Genomic DNA, 19,832 nt, shown 5'->3' with positions numbered 1-19,832 from the left:
CACAGAGAAACCCTGTCTGAAAAACACCAAACCAAACCAAAACCAAACCCAAAAGCAATGCTTAGTGCTCATCTTGTTATTTTAGAACCCCAAAGGCAAAATGGCTCACTGTCAGGAAACTGATCAATGAGCACCTTTCTGAGATAGTATTTTCATAAAAGTTCAATGGAGACAAAAGGAGGCAAAGCTCCCTTCAAACACTTGCACCCACAACACAACTCCATGCCTAGAGTCCCAGGGCTCACGTGATCTCTCAGTTTCCAAGACACGGCAGCGTAGCAGCTAAAACTTCACACTGAGTAAGGGAAAGCAACAGTTGGAAGTCTGATAGTGGGAGCAGCAAACAAAATAAATACATTGTCATTAGGGATCCAAACACTGCTCATATGAATAGCACTGGCCACTAATTATACAAAGAAGTATAGATTACCTTAAAATGCATCAACAGAATGGTTGTTAAAACCAACAGAACTACCCTTTAGCATTTCCAAAGGAAAGCAGCAGTCCTCGGAGAATCCCTGCTGCAGGCCACCCAGTTTGTGACAGAAAACAAATCAAGTTATATTATTCTGCATTTCTTTCAAAACTATATTGTTTCCCATTTTAAAGAACATACCTTTATAGCAGTCTCCTTTCTGCTGTGTACCAGAAAAGCAATCCAAAATATAGAGATAACAACTGTCCTAAACCAACTCAAGTAGAACCTAAAACGGGAGGCTTCCCTGCATTTCCTTTTAGAAGCATTCACAAGCAATTTAATAGTAAGCCTAAGTCTTTTTACTTTTGTTTCTCTTTTATTCCCCCAAAGCTAGTAAAGCACAGATAATAGGAATCCATGGTGGTTAGGGAAAACCCAGATCTCTCTCTGGTGTCCTGAAGTCATGTTCCCATGTCTGAGGCAACCAGGACGGGGTTTCCTCACAGCAGAGGCTTAATAAACAGGACGGGAAAAAGCAGTACCACACGGCTTCCATTCCACCACGGCTGAGCTAACCATGGATGGACTCCCACGATCCGAAATTCTTTACACTCTTTCTAACAGTTGGACATTTCTGAGCAGACACAGAATCAGCCAAAAAATTCTTTTGTTTCTAAGAGTTGAGCAGACAAAGGGGTTGCAGAAGAACAGCTGAGGAAAACGTCTGAACTCTACAGCACAAAACTGTCATTTTCTCGTTATAGAAATACTTGAGACATGTAGCCGAGAGTCAAATAGCTGCACTAAAACTGCCCCCATTTGGCTCAGGACTCACATTCTGTAACCAGAAACTATGGGATCTCAAACAGGAATTGACCTTACTTCTCCCATTAAGTCAATGACAAAATCGTATCTCCAGGAGACCGTGGCCCATGAGTTTTTATAGGCCCTGGTAATGTCAGTACCAAATGTACACACTCTTGCTATCTGCTTCCAAGTTGGCCCAAGGTCACATATAGCTAACTTCTCTCCACTAGAATAAACAGTGACTTTATGAATAAACCTCCACTAAGAGCAGAGGAGACGTTCTTTCAGATTGACTTACTTATGGGTTCCCTGACTATCATTTCATCACATCCTCTAAGGCAGGGATATGCAAAACATATCTCTGCATATCTCTAAGTGCATGTGTCTGAGTGCCATCTCCCTCAGTCACTTCACTGCATTAGGTTTTGAGGCAGAATTTCTTACTAAACCTGCAGCGCACCAATTTAGCTAGACTGGCTGACCAATGAGCTTCAGGGATCCATCTGTCTCTGCCTTGCCAGCTCTGGAGTTAAAGGTGTATGCTGGTTTTTATGTGGATGCTAATGACCCAAACCCAGGGCTTCATGTTTGTATGGCAAAGACTTTACCAACTGATCACCCTCCCCCCAACTAGACCCCCTCTTAAATATAAAGGTCTGCTGGAGCACAGACATTGCCATTCATTTGTGCACATATGGCTGCTTGCTGGAGACAGGGAGAGAGAGAGAGAGGGAGGAGGGAGAGAGAGGAAGGGAATGAGAGGGGAAGAGAGAGAGAGAGAGAGGGGGGGGGGCAGGAGGGAGGGTGGTGGGGGTGAGTTGTGGCAGAAGCTATGTGGGCTGCAAAAAAATCCAAGACATTTGATATTAGGTTATCAATAGAAAAAGTTTGCTGAATTCTGATCTAAGGAGGGCTGTTGTCAGATGGCCAACGTGGTGGGGTGAGATGGTCAGGTAATAATGATGTTTGTCATACATGTACTTGGTTTGTTACTATTTCCCACATTCCTCAATTTAATATCCAGCAGCTGAGTGAATATGTGAGCTTTGCTTGGTCAAATCTGTAGGACTTACATCAGGGATATTAGACTAAAAGAAAATCTGGTCATTTAATGATAATCAGGATAAATGTATCCATTCATTTGACAGAGTGAGCCACCAGAGCTGTGTCTTCAGCCAAGAGACTATGTCATTCACTTGTGAAGGTAACCATTTAGTGGGAGGATATAAAGGATGTTGTCCCATAGAGCAAATAACAGGGTTAGGAAGTCAGTGAGAGATTCTCAAAAGGAGTTGCTGAAGCTGAGGGCTGCAGGCCAAATGGGAGGATGGCAGAGGAAGAGGCCTCAGCAGAGAGCACAGCCCCAGAAAACACCCAGAGTTGAAAGGGAGAATGGTGGGTGTTAAGTCATTAATAGAAGGCCACACATTTGAAGAAAATAGACTGAAGTGGGGGCGGGGCGAAGCGGCAGGCCAAACCAAGCAGTGCTTGGATCCCTATTAACAAGTTTAAAGTTATTCTAAGAGCAGAGTTAAACCCAGTAATCCCTGGGTGACAATTCTCCCGCCTGGGGCCACAGCTATCTTTATGATCAGGTTTTTCTTTTTACTCTGTACCTAATGTCCTGAACATTCCCTTATGGCTTTATTAGTACAATCAACCAGCAAAAGCAGAAGAGAAATCATGATAGCAGAAAAGGCATAGTACAGCCTTGTGTGGATGTTCTAAACATGATGATGAGAATGTAGGCTTGCCTCCATTCCTGTCCTGTTGGGCACGATGAGCTGTGTGTACCTTCCCGTTGGAAACAGCCAATTCTTAGACTTCAAAACTGTGACTGCAGAAATAGCACTCTGCAGCTACAAGGCCAAGCAAGACACCAAGGTAGCACCTGAAAACGAAAGGCCACATAATGAGCTTGGGGTAAAAAATCCCAGGAACAGGAACAGAACAAGTGATCATGGCCCAGGCACCTATGACGCTTATGAACTTAAGCAAGTTAACTTTTCAGTGCTGGCTTTCCTACCTGTGAAGTCAGAGAGCTGGGCATGCTTAGAATTTTAATGAGAGCTAAATGGGAGTCTGGAAAGCTCCAGATTCATAACAGACCTTCCGCCGCACTTTTCTTCCTTCTGTATTTCTGACGTATGTCACTGCACATGGGCAAGCTGCCGCAATGGCGGGGGAAGACACAGGTGTACGTGTGAGTCAGGACTCGCTGCTCTGTAGACAGACAGCTCCTTCTGCCTGGTAAACATTACCAACTTTTGTTTTCTAATATAACTTGCTCAGAGAACTAACCCTGTAAAATGATCTTATCTTTAATTTTCCTGTGTGGGTTAGAAAAGGCATAAAAAGAAAGGTATACATGTAATATAATTATGGAATTAAGAGTTGTTATGTAAAACTCAGCTTGAACTCCTCTCTTAAGACACACACACACACACACACACACACACACACACACACACACACACACACACACACACTGAGGTTTGATTAAAAATGCCCTTGCTCAAAGATGATGAGGATCAAAGAACCTACTTATGGAGATGGCTTCAAAGGTGGTAAACCAACCATTGGGCAAAATGTCCTTGTTCCTGCCACAAACAGAATCTGTCTAAAAATGGGCAACTTAGATGCAGGCAGAGTCGACGGCCGCACTCTGCCAAGTCAGGGAAAGCAAGTTCTCAATAGTTCCTGCCCTGCGAACAAGTCTGGCAGAGATACTAGGCCAGAAAGCTGAAGATGAGGCTCCAATGTTATAAAGTGTATTGGGTGACTGGTCAGGCAGTAAACTGTCTTAAGTCAATTTGTACATTTTGGAAGCTGCTAACTCACACTGCTGGTTCACTCAGGAATTTAAGTTTTATTCCTTCTCAAGTCTCTGAGGGGCACTGAAGACAAGATAGTATAGTTTTACAACCAAGCTTAGTTGGTTAGGGGACAAGATCATCTTGGATTAAGTAAAAGAAGTTAAGCTATTAGAATTGAGATAGGATAGATATTGAAATTCATTCGGAAATTTAGACCCAATAAGACAGGAAAAACACTTCAAATGGGACGAATGCAGATGGCCAATTCACTATAAATGTAACATGTATAGAACTCATTATTCTCATGACTGTCACATGGTTCTCCCTTGTATGTAGTTTGTTTTATACATGTGTAATAAAATAAAAGTATTAAAAAAACGCCCTTGTTAGTCATGTTATCTGGTTTTAAGGGAAAGATTAGCAACATCAAAAGAAAAAATTATTCCTGCATATGAAATAATTCTCAATGTGGTTTTCAGAACTTAGAAGCAATTACAAAACAAAAATTAAACTTTAGACTTTGAAGGCTGAAAGAACTACTGGAAATGTTGCACTGTCCAATTCCAACAGCCTTTTAGTATTAGTTCTTTTTGCTTAGGAAGTTATAGAGTACAATATACTTCTTTGAACCTCTTGGGAAAACATTGTGTACTTTGAGATACAGACCCTTAGCACTCTGAAAAGGAAAGAGCCCAAGGGCATCATAGGGTCATTTGTTTTTCTATCAACTGATACAGACACCGAGAATGAAGTAGTTTACTCAAGGTGACACTGTATGTGTTTGCCATGCTGCGCAACAGACCTTGCAGGCAGAACCAAAGGGCATAAATCAAAAGTATGCTTAAGTATTTAAGCAAGAAGCCAGGTCCCACTTTGGTGGGGGGAAGGCTAGCTTTTTCATAGGCTTAGCCTCAGCACCCTTTGTTGTCTCACATACTTTTGGAGTAAGGAGGGTGGGCCCTTTAAAACTTCTGAAGGATTTGCAACAGATCTGGGAACAGAGGCTGTGAACCACTATCATAAAGCTTATGGTACACAATGGATGCAGACCATAATCAAGGATTATGCCTTTTTATTGGTTACCACTAGAAACATACTCACCAACCATCTGTAACCATATATCCACAAAAGAAATACGATAATTGCATGGAGAGCTATTACACAGAACATGTGAAAATAGTCACAAGTCAGTGACATGCTGGGAACATCAAAGTGAGTGTGGCACTTCTGATGAGGGGCTGACTATGACAGGCAGGGACACGGGAGTCTAGGAGGGAATGGAGCTTTAAAAGGACTATGGGGTAAAAAGTTGACTTATCTTTCCTTATAAAGCTGCCTTCTACCAACCAGCCACCCATCCCCTCCCCCAGTAAAAACAGGGGCGGCCTCTAAATGCCAAGAGAATAATTGTCTGTGTTTTGTATGCTGAAATTGGCTTGGCAAGCTCTCCACCTTGTAGAGAATACAAAGGGCTTAGTTTAGTCTGTGTGTAAAGGCGTCATGATCATTACATCCAAGGCAGCATGCTCGGGGGAGGGGAATGATTCTGCTCCCACTCCCCCACAATTAAAAGTGTCTGACATCCATTTATTTACTTACAGCTCCAGGCAGCAGCCGCCACCCTGGTCAGCACACACTCTTGGCGGCCCTGAATGTTTTCTAACAAAGGGCTACAGGGATCCATACACAGTGGACAGGCAGAAGCTGCAAACTTGATCTGTCTCAGGCTGAGAGGACCTGCTACACTTGACAGGCTTCAGAGTGTCTGAGATCTGGTTCTGTTCCACAGGCTGCAAAGGGGCACTCCCTTAATGACCAAAGTGCTCTTCTGATGGAGCTGATAGTATGAAAGGCCAGCTCTCCTCTCCAGCCACTTCCTCCATGAGGGCATGAGGAAAACACTTCAGTTGGAAGACCCAAGGCCTGACCCAAATTCTTACGGTCTAGCTGGCGCCATAACACCTTACAGTGTTCTCCTGGCTGCTGTGCTTTCCTTGATATACCTGTGTGACTGTTTACAGACTTCCAGATTTTGTAGCTTCTCTCTTCCCACGGCCTAGCATAGCTGAATAAAGGGGCTTGAATGCAAGCCACACTGTTTAATCTCTCACCACTTCGAGATGAGGGTGTTTCATGAGACAGGATGGGCCACCTCAATTTTGCTGATACAGGGCTGTAACAGTTTGGCTGAGAAGGTATCTGTCCTAACTTGTTACAAGCCATCAATTCTAATGAGAAGGCACTCATGCAACATACAAGTATGTATGTAGTGGCCTGCTTTGCCACTTACTGCCTGTATGGCTTGGGGCAGGCTGACCTAACCTCATAGGGTTTAAGGTCTGAGAACCCATATTAAAGCACAGATTGATAATAACATGAACTCATAGGGGTTCATTCCAACAAAACTATGCATGTAAAATGTTCTACCATGGTCCCTGGAGCTAGTAAGCTCTGTGTCAATGATGGATTCTGAAAGTCTTCACTGACCATCAGGAGTCTGGTGAGCACACTGTGGTCTTGTTTACAGCAGTTCTAGAGTTTGGCCGGTGTAGACCAAAGAGTCACTTCATGCCAAGCCCCTCTACATTGGCAGGGACACAGTTCACTATCACTTCTCTACTGGACAGCAGCAATCGATCGGTTCCTGGCCAAATCCCAATTCCTTCAGTTTGCCAATCTCGGGTTCAGATAGCACACACTCTTAAACTACTTGTTTAGCTCTGACTAGACGAACTCATTTCACTTGGTGAATGAAGTAGAACTAAAAAATACATTTGCATCAAAATGCTAAAACTATTTTCATGTTAAGAGGAGGACACGTGTGGTAATAAGGGGATGAAGTTGTTTCTTCAGGTCATCTCCACCAGGATGTTGTGAGTCCCTGACATGTACTGGGTACTGGGACACAGCACCATACACCCACGTTCTCTAATTTGATCCATTTCATTTCCCAGAGTGTTTGCTGCGCACTGGTTGTTGCACCTTGTTTAATAGATGAGGTGCCCTGTGAGGAGCAACCGTATCTGTCCCACGTGTTCCCTTATTTTGCATTGCTGAACATAACCTTTGCTTTAGTCCTAGGAACGGTTAATATTTTACATATATTACGTTTTCCTGCCACTTTCTTCCTGTACATTTGACCTGGAAACTCCTTTTATCCTTCAAGAACCAGCTTACCTGCAAAGGGACCTCAGCAAGTCCATTGGCAGAGCTAGTCTCTCCTTTTCAAATATTCCTAAAGCACTTACTGCGTACTGTGTATACTGTAGATTATTTATTGTGTGTTTTTAAAAGTATTTTGTATTCAAACATGAGCCTACATTTCTACCATACTAAGTTGTGAGTTTCTCAATACCTGTTTTTTAATCTTTGCATTTGCCAAGGGAGAATAAATAAATTTATGTGTTTAATTTTTTAAAGGCACAAAGTACAAAAATTACACTATGTGATATGAAAGGAAAATTTTGAAAAGTTGCTTTCCTATTCATCCACTAAAATAAGAAGAAAAAAAATCAACAGAGGAATATCGAATGGCTGAGAAACACTGAAAGAAATGCTCAACATCCTTAGTCATCAGGGAAATGCAAATCAAAACAACTCTGAGATTCCATCTTACACCCATCAGAATGGCTAAAATCAAAAATTCAGGAGACACCACATGCTAGCGAGGATGTGGAGAAAGAGGAACACTTCTTTATTGCTGGTGGGAATGCAAACTGGTACAACTACTTTGGAAATCTATCTGGTGCTTTCTCAGAAAAATGGGAATAGGGCTTCCTCAAGACCCATTTGTTCCACTCCTTGGAATATACCCAGGAAATGCTCTACCACACAACAAGGGCATATGCTCAACCATGTTCACAGTGGCCTTATTCATAATAGCCAGAACATGGAAACAGCCTAAGTGTCCCTCAGTAGAAGAATGAATAAAGAAACTGTGGTACATATACACTATGGAATACTACTCAGCTATTAAAAACAAGGCATTCTCGAAACTGGTGGACAAATGGATTGATAGAAATGATCATAATGAGTGAGTTCACCCAGAAGAAGAAAGAGTCACATGGTATATACTCACTTATATCTGCATACTAGCCCAAAGGGCATGTCCCATGAAAATCTTCACTTACTAGGAAAGTGGGTCAGAAGGGAGGACATCCTATTGGGACTTTAGGTGAGAAAAGCATGGGAGAATGGGGAAATAGAAGTATCTCGAGGATCCTAGAAACCTACAAGAAGAACATTTTGATGGGCAGATCTGGGCCCTTGGGTCCTGCTCAAACTATGGCACCAGCTAAGGACAATAAGGGAAGTAAACTTGAAACCCCTACCCAGATCTAGCCAATGGACAGGACATTCTCCAAAGTTGAGTGGAGAGTGGGGTCTGACTTTCACACGAACTCTGGTGCCCCATATTTGACCATGTCCCATGATGGGGAGGCCTGGTTGCACTCAGAGGAAGGATAGCAGGCTACCAAGAAGAGACTTGATACCCTAGGAGCATATACAGGGGGAGGAAGTCCCCCTCATTCACAGTCATAGGGGAGGGGAGTTGAGGGAAAGCGGGAGGGAGGAATGGGAAGATATAAGGGATGGGCTAACAATTGAGATGTAATATGAATAAATTAATACAATATTTAAAAATGCAGAAAAAAAGTAAGGAGTCATTCAGCCTTCTCCCCAGTTACAGGATAATACTGGGGTATACCTGAGATGTTGGGGGTTTCTCCCCAGTTACAGGATAATACTGGGGTGCACCTGAGATGCTGGGCAGCAGGCAGTCAGTGGCTCAAAGGTCTCATGTTGCCCAGCTGCCTTATGAGTTATGACTTTTTGTCTGTAATACATACTTTTCTTGTTTAGTCACATTGCCTTAGATAAAAGAAGGGGCAGAAAAGATTATGTTGTCATGTGACCTGTTATGCAAAGGATGAGGAAGATGGTTGAAAAAGACTATTTTTTATCTTTTTGTGGGAGACTTTCAAGTACTCTTAAAGGTATGTTTTTATTTTCTAGAATTTGTATCTTTCTGGAGCTGGAAATACGGATTGGATACGAGCAAGGGACATGTTAGCAGACACAGCAACAGTTGTGGGCAGAAGACCCTTGTGCTGGTGTTAGTGTTGGGCGTGACCTCAGCCATGTCCATTAACTTCAGTGGGGCTTAGTTATAGGAAAAAGGAGACTGGACATGCTGACCACACTAGACAAAAATTCAAAGAGGACAGAAAGCTTTAACGACTGGCATGCTCCCATCTCACTTCTAAGAAAAATCAGAGCAGGAAGAAATACTTAAGTGATGTAGTGATATAGTTTGAAAACTTAAACAAATCCTATTATTTTCAAGAGAGCCCTGCGTTAGTCCTGGGAGTGTGGCTTTTAGAGCTAACTTGAATTACATGAAAACAATCTTCTTTTTCTGCTCTATTCCACCAGATCTGGAAACCATTTTTAATGCTGTTTCAACCGTAAATGAGAAAGGACTCTTTAAAGAGCCACTGATTTGTAATGGAAAACTTGGATAAATCAACTATTTATACTCAGGAGATTTTTATATTTCTTTTTGTCCTTTCTCCATAACACAGAGCTAAGAAAATCCATGATGTAAGTTTGCCCTGTTAGACCTCATCAGCAGGCTATTTATTCTGTATCTACAGCCTAGCTGCCTCTGGGACTGCAGCAGTTAGAAGACAAGAACCAAAGAGCACCTTCAAGTTAAATAGCGACTATGAATGTCAGTGGTCTGGCATGAGCAAGGAGAGCACATAAAAAGATGTGTGTGTGTGTGTGTGTCCCAGTATTTGTTGACTATAGTTATTTGTGCTTCCTAAATCTAAAATTCCTCATTGGCAAAATAGGATGAATAACTATCATTTGATGGAAGCAAACAACATACACATGAAAGATATTTATAAGTAAACACTTGATAGGAACCTGGAATAAGTTTTCATCAATGTCTCTTATTAAATTTTGGGGTCTAAATGTAAAATTTCAACTGACAGCTGATAAACAAAGAGTTGCTAAAATCTTCCCTATAAACACCCTCAACAATCTGTTGCTTCCTTGGTGTTTAAGATCTGAGAAATTGTGTCCAACTTTCTACGTTTCCTTAGAAAGACTCAGGTCTAATGGAGAGTGACTGGGTCTAAAAGAGTGTAATTATAATGTGTTTGTGTGCCAGGTGACGGCCTGAAACCAGGTGGTGCAAGGAATAGGTTGGAAAAACTGTGTCTTTATAATAGAGAATAATCCTGCCCATTAAAAGATGGCAGTTTCTATGACAAGGGAGGTGGCTTTGCTTGTGTTAGCTCTGAGAAAGAACAAGGTATATGACCTGATGTTGCTGCGAGCTGGCTGCATCTGTTGACAAGGGGAGACCTGAGGTCCTGGTTCTGTGGGGAAGAGGAGAAGGCAGTGCTGCTCACATCTGAGTCTGTGGGGTTTTCTCTTAGAACTCAGGATCTTTGGGAATCAACACAAACCACATTCACCATTTTTCATTCCCTTCTCTGAAACTGTGTCCGTGCCCTACAGGGAAAAAAAAAATACCAATAGTGGAATGTGCTGATGATTTTCTTTTAATTGAAAATGGGAGAAAAAGATAAAGAGAGACAAATGCTAAATTAGGTTATCTGATTTTCAATTTGTCTTGGTAGCCATCAGATAGGTTTAGTACAGCTGGCTGAGTTTAGTGTCTTCAAATGCTGGTGACTAGGGCAATAAAAAGAAACTTAAAAATTTTTTTGTTGTGGCGCACGCCTTTAATCCCAGCACTCGGGAGGCAGAGGCAGGTGGATCGCTGTGAGTTCGAGGCCAGCCTGGTCTACAAAGTGAGTCCAGGACAGCTAAGGCTACACAGAGAAACCCTGTCTCGAAAAACCAAAAAAAAAAAAAAATTTTTTTTGTTTGTTTGTTTGAGAGACCAAATAAAATCCCAACAAAATCCACCTCCCTGCCCCTCCAAAAATCTGGTCATGCAAGCACAACCTGGCTATTCTGACATAGCACTGTTAACATCTATTTATAGAAAGCATTTCACCACCAATCACATTTACTGTAAGACAAATGATACTAAAGATCTAAACAGTTCTGCTGAGAACCCTGTAATCTTACTCCAGCTCTGTCCATCTTCCTTTGAGGGAACTAAGTTTTCATTTAATGGTTCAATGCAGAGAATAGTGGGAACTGAAAAGTTACCAGACAGGAAATCACTGAAATATGAGCTTTTAAATACATCTTGTGTCATTCCTCGCAACAAGGCGGCATAGGATGGCTCTGCATTATGCGGTTGTCCAGTCATCAAAATAACAATTCACACCTTAAATTCACCACATGTTTAAATTAAATTTAAAGGACATAAAATTAACAAACTATAACATGCCCCAACACAAAGCTAATGATGGCCAAATAAAAAGTGTGACGGACATTTAGCTCATTTTATGTATATAGGGAGAAGAGTTAGTCATTTTTCAGGGGAAGTGCTATCAAACACTTTCTAAATTTGGTGAAATTAAAAGGAGATCGCTAGTTTTCCTTTAGGGTCTAAAGTCATGTCCCCCTGGCATATTACCATGTGTGTATACAAACACACACTCAGCTTTTTGTAGGCATTTTCTTTCTTTTCTTTTCTTTTTTTTCCTTTCTTTTTTTTTTTTTTTTGTTTTTGTTTTTTCGAGACAGGGTTTCTCTGTGCAGCCTTGACTGTCTTGGACTCACTTTGTAGACCAGGCTGGCCTCGAACTCACAGTGATCCGCCTGCCTCTGCCTCCTGAGTGCTGGGATTAAAGGCGTGCACCACCACGCCCAGCCTGTAGGCATTTTCTATGTCTTTGATGACATGAGTTTACAACTTTACTTTGTCTTTAGCAAGCCTTTTCCTAATTTTTATTTTATTTTTTTGCTAAAAGTCTTTTAAGCTTACTAAGATAATGTACACACAGCACACTTCACTCAGTGCCTGGCATGTAGTTGGCTACACACTGCTTCTCAGTAGCTCTACAGCACTTCGAACCAGTGTTTCCTGATGAATCATCTCTACCCTGAAGTAGCTCTTACCCAACCAGCTCTGCTGAGGACGAACTGCATGATTCAGTCATCCTGTAAATCCTGCTGAGGGTCCAGTTCCTCTAAATACGGGGGACGCAGGCATGAACAGCAGGAGGCTTTTGCTTGCTGGCTGCACCACAGATCCATTAGCAGGCACCATGATCTTCATTTCACAGGTAAGGGCGTGGATCCAAGGCCAGAGTCCTCCCTTGGAGCAAGGGTTTGAGCTCAGAGCTACCAAATTCTACAAACCTCATATTCTACCCTGAGGCATGTTTCCTGCCATTCCAACATGTTAGCAAGGTAGTCAAGAAGGAAAACTGGTATTTACGAATAACTGTACATTCAAATATGTTTCTGCACATGTATAATATTCTGGGAAATATTCTGACTGAATAGACCAGTTGCTCCAAAGCTGTGCACTTATGTTACTTGGAATTTTGTATTACCTGGAGTCCTCGGGAATTTACAAGTGTGTGTGTGTGGGGGGGGGAAGGCATCAACGACACTTATCAACGCTAAACTAGGATTTTCCTTTATTATTTTCTTTTATACTTTTATAACTTCTAAGTAGGACAGTGGTGATTTCGTGGGTGATGTACATGACCAAATTAGAACCCAATTTTGCTACTGTAGCTTTGAACAATTCCCAACTTCTGTTTTTCTTCCCTCAAAGTGGAGAGAGGAGAAATAAGGAGTTTGAGAGGATTAAGTAAGTTAACTAAGGAAGGCCACGTTGAACAGGGGTGTGCATGGTAAGCACCGAATGCTAGTTATCTTACTGTTACTATTATTTCCTTTAAGCCAAAGTACTTCTGATTAACTACCTCAATATTATAGTAAGTGAAAAAGACCTAAACTGATTTCTTTTGAGCCTTTCCCAAGGTACTTTATACAAAATCATATTTCTTCCATAATTTACTCAGGAAATTAACCATATATTAATCCTGACTCTATTTCTGAATGACTATCCAGTAATGTACAGTAAACACTTGTGGCGTACAAGATAGTAAAAGTGACGTCAGTTACTTCATGGGTGAGGACTTGACTAGGACACGTGCATTGAAAGAGAGGGTGGACAGAATAAGTTTCTATTTACATTTGCCTGTCTCATAACAAACTTACGAAGAAAAACCCTCACATTCTCTGTACTCCTTCTCCTGCATTGACACATTCTTACCAAAATCTGCCATATTTTCAACTAGTTTAAACCAAAGAAAAACAGACCAAGGTCACTACAAAGGAAAACAAAATACAATCTACTTGTCGCTGCCAACTGCATGGTATTTGTATCCATGGATACGAGACAACAGAGAATCACAAAACCTTAGTGCGGGAAGCCCCAAGACTTCAGGGCTCATCTAGGCTCCAGCCCCAGTCCTGCCGTCAGGGGAGCCATTAGTGAGCAAGAGACAGGGCAGAGGTCAAGGGGAAGAAGCCTTGCTTCTTGTTCCATCTTGAAGGATATGGAAGGGTCAACACAAGCCAAAATTTTCATGTTGTAAGTGGGAAGTCAGGCCTGCTCAGGTAAAGGAAGAACTGGAACCAGAAGTCAGGCTTCCCGATTCTTAGGCTGTGCACTCAAAGGCCACGCTGGATCATACGGAGGGCAGTAAAGGTGGTGCATTTATGGAAGCAGCAAGTCACCATTACTTGGCATTTGGTGTTTAAAGAAAAAGACAATTATCCTCCCTCCTCCTTCTTTGTAAAGTGGCACTAAAAATAAAATAAATAAATAAATAAATAAATAAATAAATAAATAAATAAATCTTGAACCACCATTGCAAATACATTTTTCTTTACCTCACTCTGTATCCCTGGGCCATGCACAGATGTACTTAAAAATTGCCAAGAGAAACAATGAAGTCACTGATAATACAACGCATGAGTATCATTAAATTCATGCCTTTGTTTTCTTCCTCTTGGTAATTATTTCTCATTACTGATCATGTTGTGGGTGTTGGCAGAGGGGGAAGGAAACTCCACCACTAGAAACATGCAGAGACACATACTCAGCCGACCAGGCACCGTACACGCTGGGTCTGCTCTCAATCCCTGAGTGCTGCTTCATTAATTCAGCAGTACTACAGCCACTCACTCTAGTTCCCAGACAGACCTGGTAGTCTCAGAAGAAAAACAAAAACAAAAAAACCCTATAATCATGTTGAAAAGAACAATAAACATGCTATTAAAATTTTGGAGTTGTGTGCTTGTTTTTCTATTTACAAATTGTCACTGGCTCTCTTTTGTCAGATGTCAACTTGGTCACTTAAAGAGTGAGGGGAGAGCAGCAAGCACAGAGCCCCCTTCCATCTTCTGTCGCAGCCTGGGCAGCCTGGGCACAAAGGGCAGTGCTTACGAGCAATGCTGAGCAAGCTCAAAGAAGCAAAGAAGCGTATGCTATCTTGCTATGGAGGAAGGGCATACTTTAGGACAAATGACAAGGGAAGAGCAGTAGTTAGTGACTAGCAGCAAAGCACATGGTGATTCCCATCCATAGGCAATTGTTCCCTACAGGGACTCGCTGCCGGACTCCAGGTGAGAGTGATATGTTAGAATGGAGGGAAGGAAGGACCCAGAGAATCCAAGAGAACCCCACAAGGAGACCATCAAGGCTGGAGGATCCTGACCCCAGTTGACCATTTCCCCTTGGTGGGGAGGCCTGGTGGCACTCAGAGGAAGGGGAAACAGGCTATCAGGATGAGACCTGATAGGCTGTGGTCATATGGTGGGGGAGGAGGTCCCCTTCTGTCAGAGATCTAGGGGAGGGAAATAAGACAAAAGAGGGAGGGTGGGAAGATACAAGCGGAGGGATAACAATTGGGATGTAATCTGAATAAATTATAATAAAAAACAAAGATATATATTCAGCAATCAAGACGACAGAAATAAAGAAAAAAAAAAAACAAAAAGAACACAACATAGAAATCTTTTAAGAAAAAATACATCTAAAGAAGTAAATATATTTTATCACTTTTAAATTGGATTTTTGTGATTGTGTAGCTGTGGTGGGCTTTTCCAAATGCCTCTGATTTGTGAGTGTACATCTCTCTCCATCTATACACGGGAAAGCTATCGTTCCACACTTGAATCTACTAAGGCAAGAGCTTGAGCGAGAGCTTCTGTTCTCACTGCTGCCGTGCTGCTGATGCTGCTGACTGATGCTACCAAGGGTGAATCTGGGTCTAGCCTACAAGAGGATGAGTCCAGAGATGAGACAATCTGGCTGAAGCCTCAGTACACCAAACAGCCTGCAGCTAGATGCATGAGAAATGTGCATCTTAGGACAACGCAAGATGGGTGAAGCTACGGAGTGAGCCGCAGAATTGAGTCTCTGTGGCTACTATCTTAATTTTAGAATAGTTTAGAACAATAATAAACACCTGAGACAAAAGGCCCAGAAAGTACAAGGAGCAAACTGGTCACCATGTTGAAGAACATTCTGCTTGAATCAGGCAAGGTACATCCCAGGAGACATGACAGGGATTAACTGTATTAGGGCTTGGTGTAGCTCATATAGAGCAGATAATTGGTACCATCCTCAGTAACTCCTCCTCCCAATAGAAGACAGAATAAAAACATTATGTGTAAGGCACGAGATAACCTTGTTCTTCTCGTGCAAATTTAAGGCAGAGAACAGTATTTATTGCTATGACTATATCTAATCTCTGTGATAACTTTCCATTGTTTTTATAGTACAGAACAAGGGCATCCTTGAGGTGTTCAACAAAGTACAATGCCTGGAGGAAAATAATTAGAAATATAATTTACATCCATCTTTCCCTTTTTGTTTTAAAATACCTTTCCATAAGGCACAGAATATGTTAATATAATAGTGCATGGGCACTGCTTACAATTAAATTAGTATATTTGTAGTACAATTTTCCATAGTCATATCTCCCACTCATCATAATTTCTACCTGGTATAGTTGAGTTCTACCAGTAGCGTCAGAGGCAGAGACAGAGGATTGCTAGAGTCCAGGTATTTGGAGCCAGCCCAAGTAACAAAGTAACAAAATCATATTAGTTAAATGTAAGTTATTTCACACATACACACATATACACACATACACACAGACACACACACACACACACACACACACACACACACACACACACACCCCTTCCTTCTTGTCCCTGGCTACTTAGCAAAGAGCCAGTGACAACACTGCCACACATCATTGTTCACTGATAGTGTATCTATGTTACATATTCTCTATAGCCAGGCAACAAGCATTTCTTATGGTGGGAAGCAGGTTGTCTGTATTTGTCTTAAGCAATGTAGCATATATAGCATATTGGCTTTTCAACATCATTTAAGAATGTAGGCTTAGGGACTACATGTGCTTTCATTTCTTCTATTTACAAAGTTCTCTGTACTTTCAGTTCTTCACTATTTGTAGAAGATACTATTCTGTGCTACACAGTGTCGTCGTGGGTCTTGAGGTGGTTTGCAATGGTCTGTTTACAGGAACAAGCATCTCTAGTGATACTTCAAGACACACATACTTCACAGCTCAAAATTCCACTCTTGTGTCCTAAAACATAGTTCTAAGAAAAGAAATGTACATACACCAGAAAAAATATCAGCAAGAATATCCAGAGTGGCACATTTCTAATAATGTGTTTGTTGGGGGAAGGTAAATTATTTTAAAAATTTATCAAAAGAAAGTGGGTGAGTAAATGGTACACTATTCCAACAATGAAACCCTACGTAGCAAGCAAAATATACAAACTACAGAAAAAGAACAAAGGTAAATTGTTAAAATATAAGATAAACAAGTTTCAGAAACATATCAACATGTTACATACATTGGCTTAAAAACATGCATGTTTTTATTGTTCCGTAACACACATACTTTTTTTTAAATGTATGAAACATGTACAGGAATATTACATCCCAAGTTAAGATTATGGCTGCTTCTGAAGTGGCAGGGAAGAGGATAAACACACGGGATTTAACTGCTTCTACAATACACTACTTGTAAAATAGTTTTCTTGTATACATGGTAACTTATTAAAGTTTCCCAAGTATGCAAGGTAGCACATGGCAGCAGTTAACCTGTATGCTTGCAGTCCTTACCCCTCTCAGATGTTAAAGATTATTATTGTGTACTGAAAGTAAGCACCAGTGATGTTGCAAGGGGTGGGGATTTTATGGTAGTACATGCCAGAAATCTCATTCAGTATTCAGGAGGCAGAGGCAGGAGGATTGCCACAAGTTTGAGGACAGCCTGGTCTATGTAATGAGTTCTATATAGAGTGAAGGTATTGCCTCAACAAAACAAACACCAACAAATGTATCTGCCTGTATATTACTTTGATTCCTCTCTAAGCTTCATACTAGTCAGAAATCTCCAAGGCGAAAGAGCTTTTCTTGCTGTCAGTCATTCGGCTAGCTGTGTCCTCAGCTATGGGGTTCATGTGGTCCTTTTCCTGTCAGCTACTCTGCACTGGTGCCTCTGCTTTATGGATGAGAGCATCAAATACAAGCTGGGACTTATCTATCTCGGTGACACTTCTGGAACTTTGGTAGGCTCTCAGGAATGGAGTCAAGGAGTGGGCCTGGATATTTTTAATACTAAACTTTGCCTTGATAACAAAGCAACCTAATGTACTCTCTAGCAGACATTCTGGCCGTCCTGTCTTCATGTGCCAAAAGCTAAAAAATTAACAAGACAAAAACATACATATGAAAAGTAGCAACAACTTCAAAAGGAAGTCATGTGAGGCTAAAGAAAAACCATTAGCAAGTTCAAGTTCATCCTTTCACAATGCTAAGTATGCCTAGATGTAAGTAAGCACTCCACCACAGTTGGAGGTATGACCTGGGTTCTTGTGGTGGAATGCGTGGTGGCTGAAGTTCAAACACGGTCTGTTTACCCATGGACGTAAGTGGCTTTAATCACAGCAGAACAAGCTTTTAAAATGTTGACTTTAAAAGGAGAAGTGTAAATAAGACGGTGATTTATGAATCTGGTAATACCCTTCTCTGCTGTACACATTAAGAAAGATCAAGTTTGGGGCTGTGGTAAATATTACAAGAACGTAGCGTTGTTAAGGCAGTAATAGGTACTTATAAAACTACTTCTAATGAGTTACAAATTGTGTCTTCTCTCTTGCAGTCCTTGAAGAATGCGGTCCAGAAGAGGCAACACTGAGGGCTCAGCCCCAAAGCAATTCCCAAGACATAGCAAATTCCACACTTTCCAAGACACAAAGCACATTGTGCAAGAAAAAGAGCCCGCTACTGAGTCAGATGGGGTCCTTCCATGTCTCACGTCAGAGAAGTCACACACTGGCAAAAGCCACCAAGCAGAAGACCTCTCAAGAGATGACTTACTATTTCTCCTCAGCCTTCTAGAGGGAGAACTGCAGGTCAGCTAGGCTGGGGCCATCCCTGCACGGCCTAAGGGGAAGCCTGCTTATGAATCTGGTGTGCTTGTTGCTAGAGAAGTTGATAGCTGCGGTTCATCGTTGTGCATATCCAAAAGCAAGGCATAACTACACAAACAGAATTCTCCTCTACCAACTCAAAACACAATTACAATTAGCCACATCTAAAAGGGGTTGTCCTTATGACATATAATTGGCACGCACGCTATGAAGGGACACATCCTCTGTTCACACAGCTCGGCAGCTTTAGCTCACAGGCACATCTTATACAATCGTGCCAGATCACTTCTGCATTGGTTTTAATAATAATACGCACTTTGTATTCCATTTAAACTGGTTCCTTGGCATCATCAATCATTCAATTTACATAAAAACTTAAAAACAGCTGCTACACATAAGAAGGATCTTTCTCCCTAACCAGTGAAAGCCCAAATGACAGTCCACGGAGGGCTATCTTATCTCCTGTTGGAAACGGATGAAACGGTCCCCCAGTGTAGTACAGTGATGATTTTGTAAACTGTAAGTGGAGTGTAAGAGTGATGAAGGGACATGGTTCGGGTGCCTTCTCCAAAAGGTACTATAACCAGCTACTGCTCACTTATATTTGAAGGACAACAATCGCCCAACTATCACAAGACAGCATATGCTGAGCCTGAGGGTAAATAAGCAATCCTTCTGAAATACTGTTTCTTCTTCCAGGCTCGAGATGAAGTCATAGGCATTTTAAGGGCTGAAAAAATAGACTTGGCTTTGCTGGAAGCTCAGTATGGGTTTGCCACTCCAAAAAAGGTGTTGGAGGCTCTCCAGAGAGATGCTTTTCAAGCAAAATCTGTCCCGTGGCAAGAGGATATCTATGAGAAACCAATGAATGAGGTAGGTACCACAGTAGCTGTGGGCAATTAGAAGGCAGAAGCACACCAGTCAGCCAAGAGACTGGGCCTAGCAAGTGATCATGATATGTACCTTCTTTCAGTCTTTACAATAATGTCCTAAATGCTCTTAAAACCTACCCAAGCTGACAGATATTACAAGTTCTATGGGGGAGAAAAAAGAATGACAGGCAAGATGCTTCCACTTTGGTTTGTTTTTTGTTTCTTACCACTGGCGTGAAACGTAAAATGAAGAGCTCACATATGCGCAAATCCTGCAAGCACACGCATTTCTTTTGGGGCCTGAAGGATATCCAGACTATAATAAAAAGCAGATCAAGTTCAATTATCAAGGTTAAAACACTGAGGTATGATGTCATAGAAAGTTTGATCATTAAAAGGAAATGATCTAAACTGCCCAAGAAACAGAATTTTAGAAGATGGTATATCCTCTGTCCTTCAAATACATACTGACAGTGA

General features: G+C 41.6%; 2 protein-coding genes across 5 annotated transcripts in view; one reads left to right on the top strand and one right to left on the bottom strand.

Moving 5' to 3' along the window:
- CMSS1 (cms1 ribosomal small subunit homolog) overlaps positions 1 to 19,832 on the bottom strand; it is a 293,718-nt gene that overhangs the window by 183,731 nt on the left and 90,155 nt on the right. The window lies entirely within an intron of this gene.
- The window catches only part of FILIP1L (filamin A interacting protein 1 like), a 240,945-nt gene that overhangs the window by 133,481 nt on the left and 87,632 nt on the right, over positions 1 to 19,832 (top strand). The window contains exons 2-3 of one of the 3 annotated variants that reach the window (XM_084801231.1): positions 18,213 to 18,465; positions 19,183 to 19,356. In XM_084801231.1, the coding sequence (XP_084657357.1) occupies positions 18,223 to 18,465; positions 19,183 to 19,356 (417 nt within the window). In that variant the 5' untranslated portion in view covers positions 18,213 to 18,222. Of the gene's footprint in view, positions 1 to 17,253; positions 18,466 to 19,182; positions 19,357 to 19,832 lie in introns of those variants that run through there. The other 2 variants (XM_084801233.1, XM_084801230.1) reach the window with 2 other exon arrangements.

This window comes from Acomys minous (genome assembly GCF_964271855.1).
Source record: "Acomys minous genome assembly, chromosome: 11".
Lineage (NCBI taxonomy): Eukaryota > Metazoa > Chordata > Mammalia > Rodentia > Muridae > Acomys > Acomys minous.
This window is presented reverse-complemented; position numbering and strand designations above follow the sequence as displayed.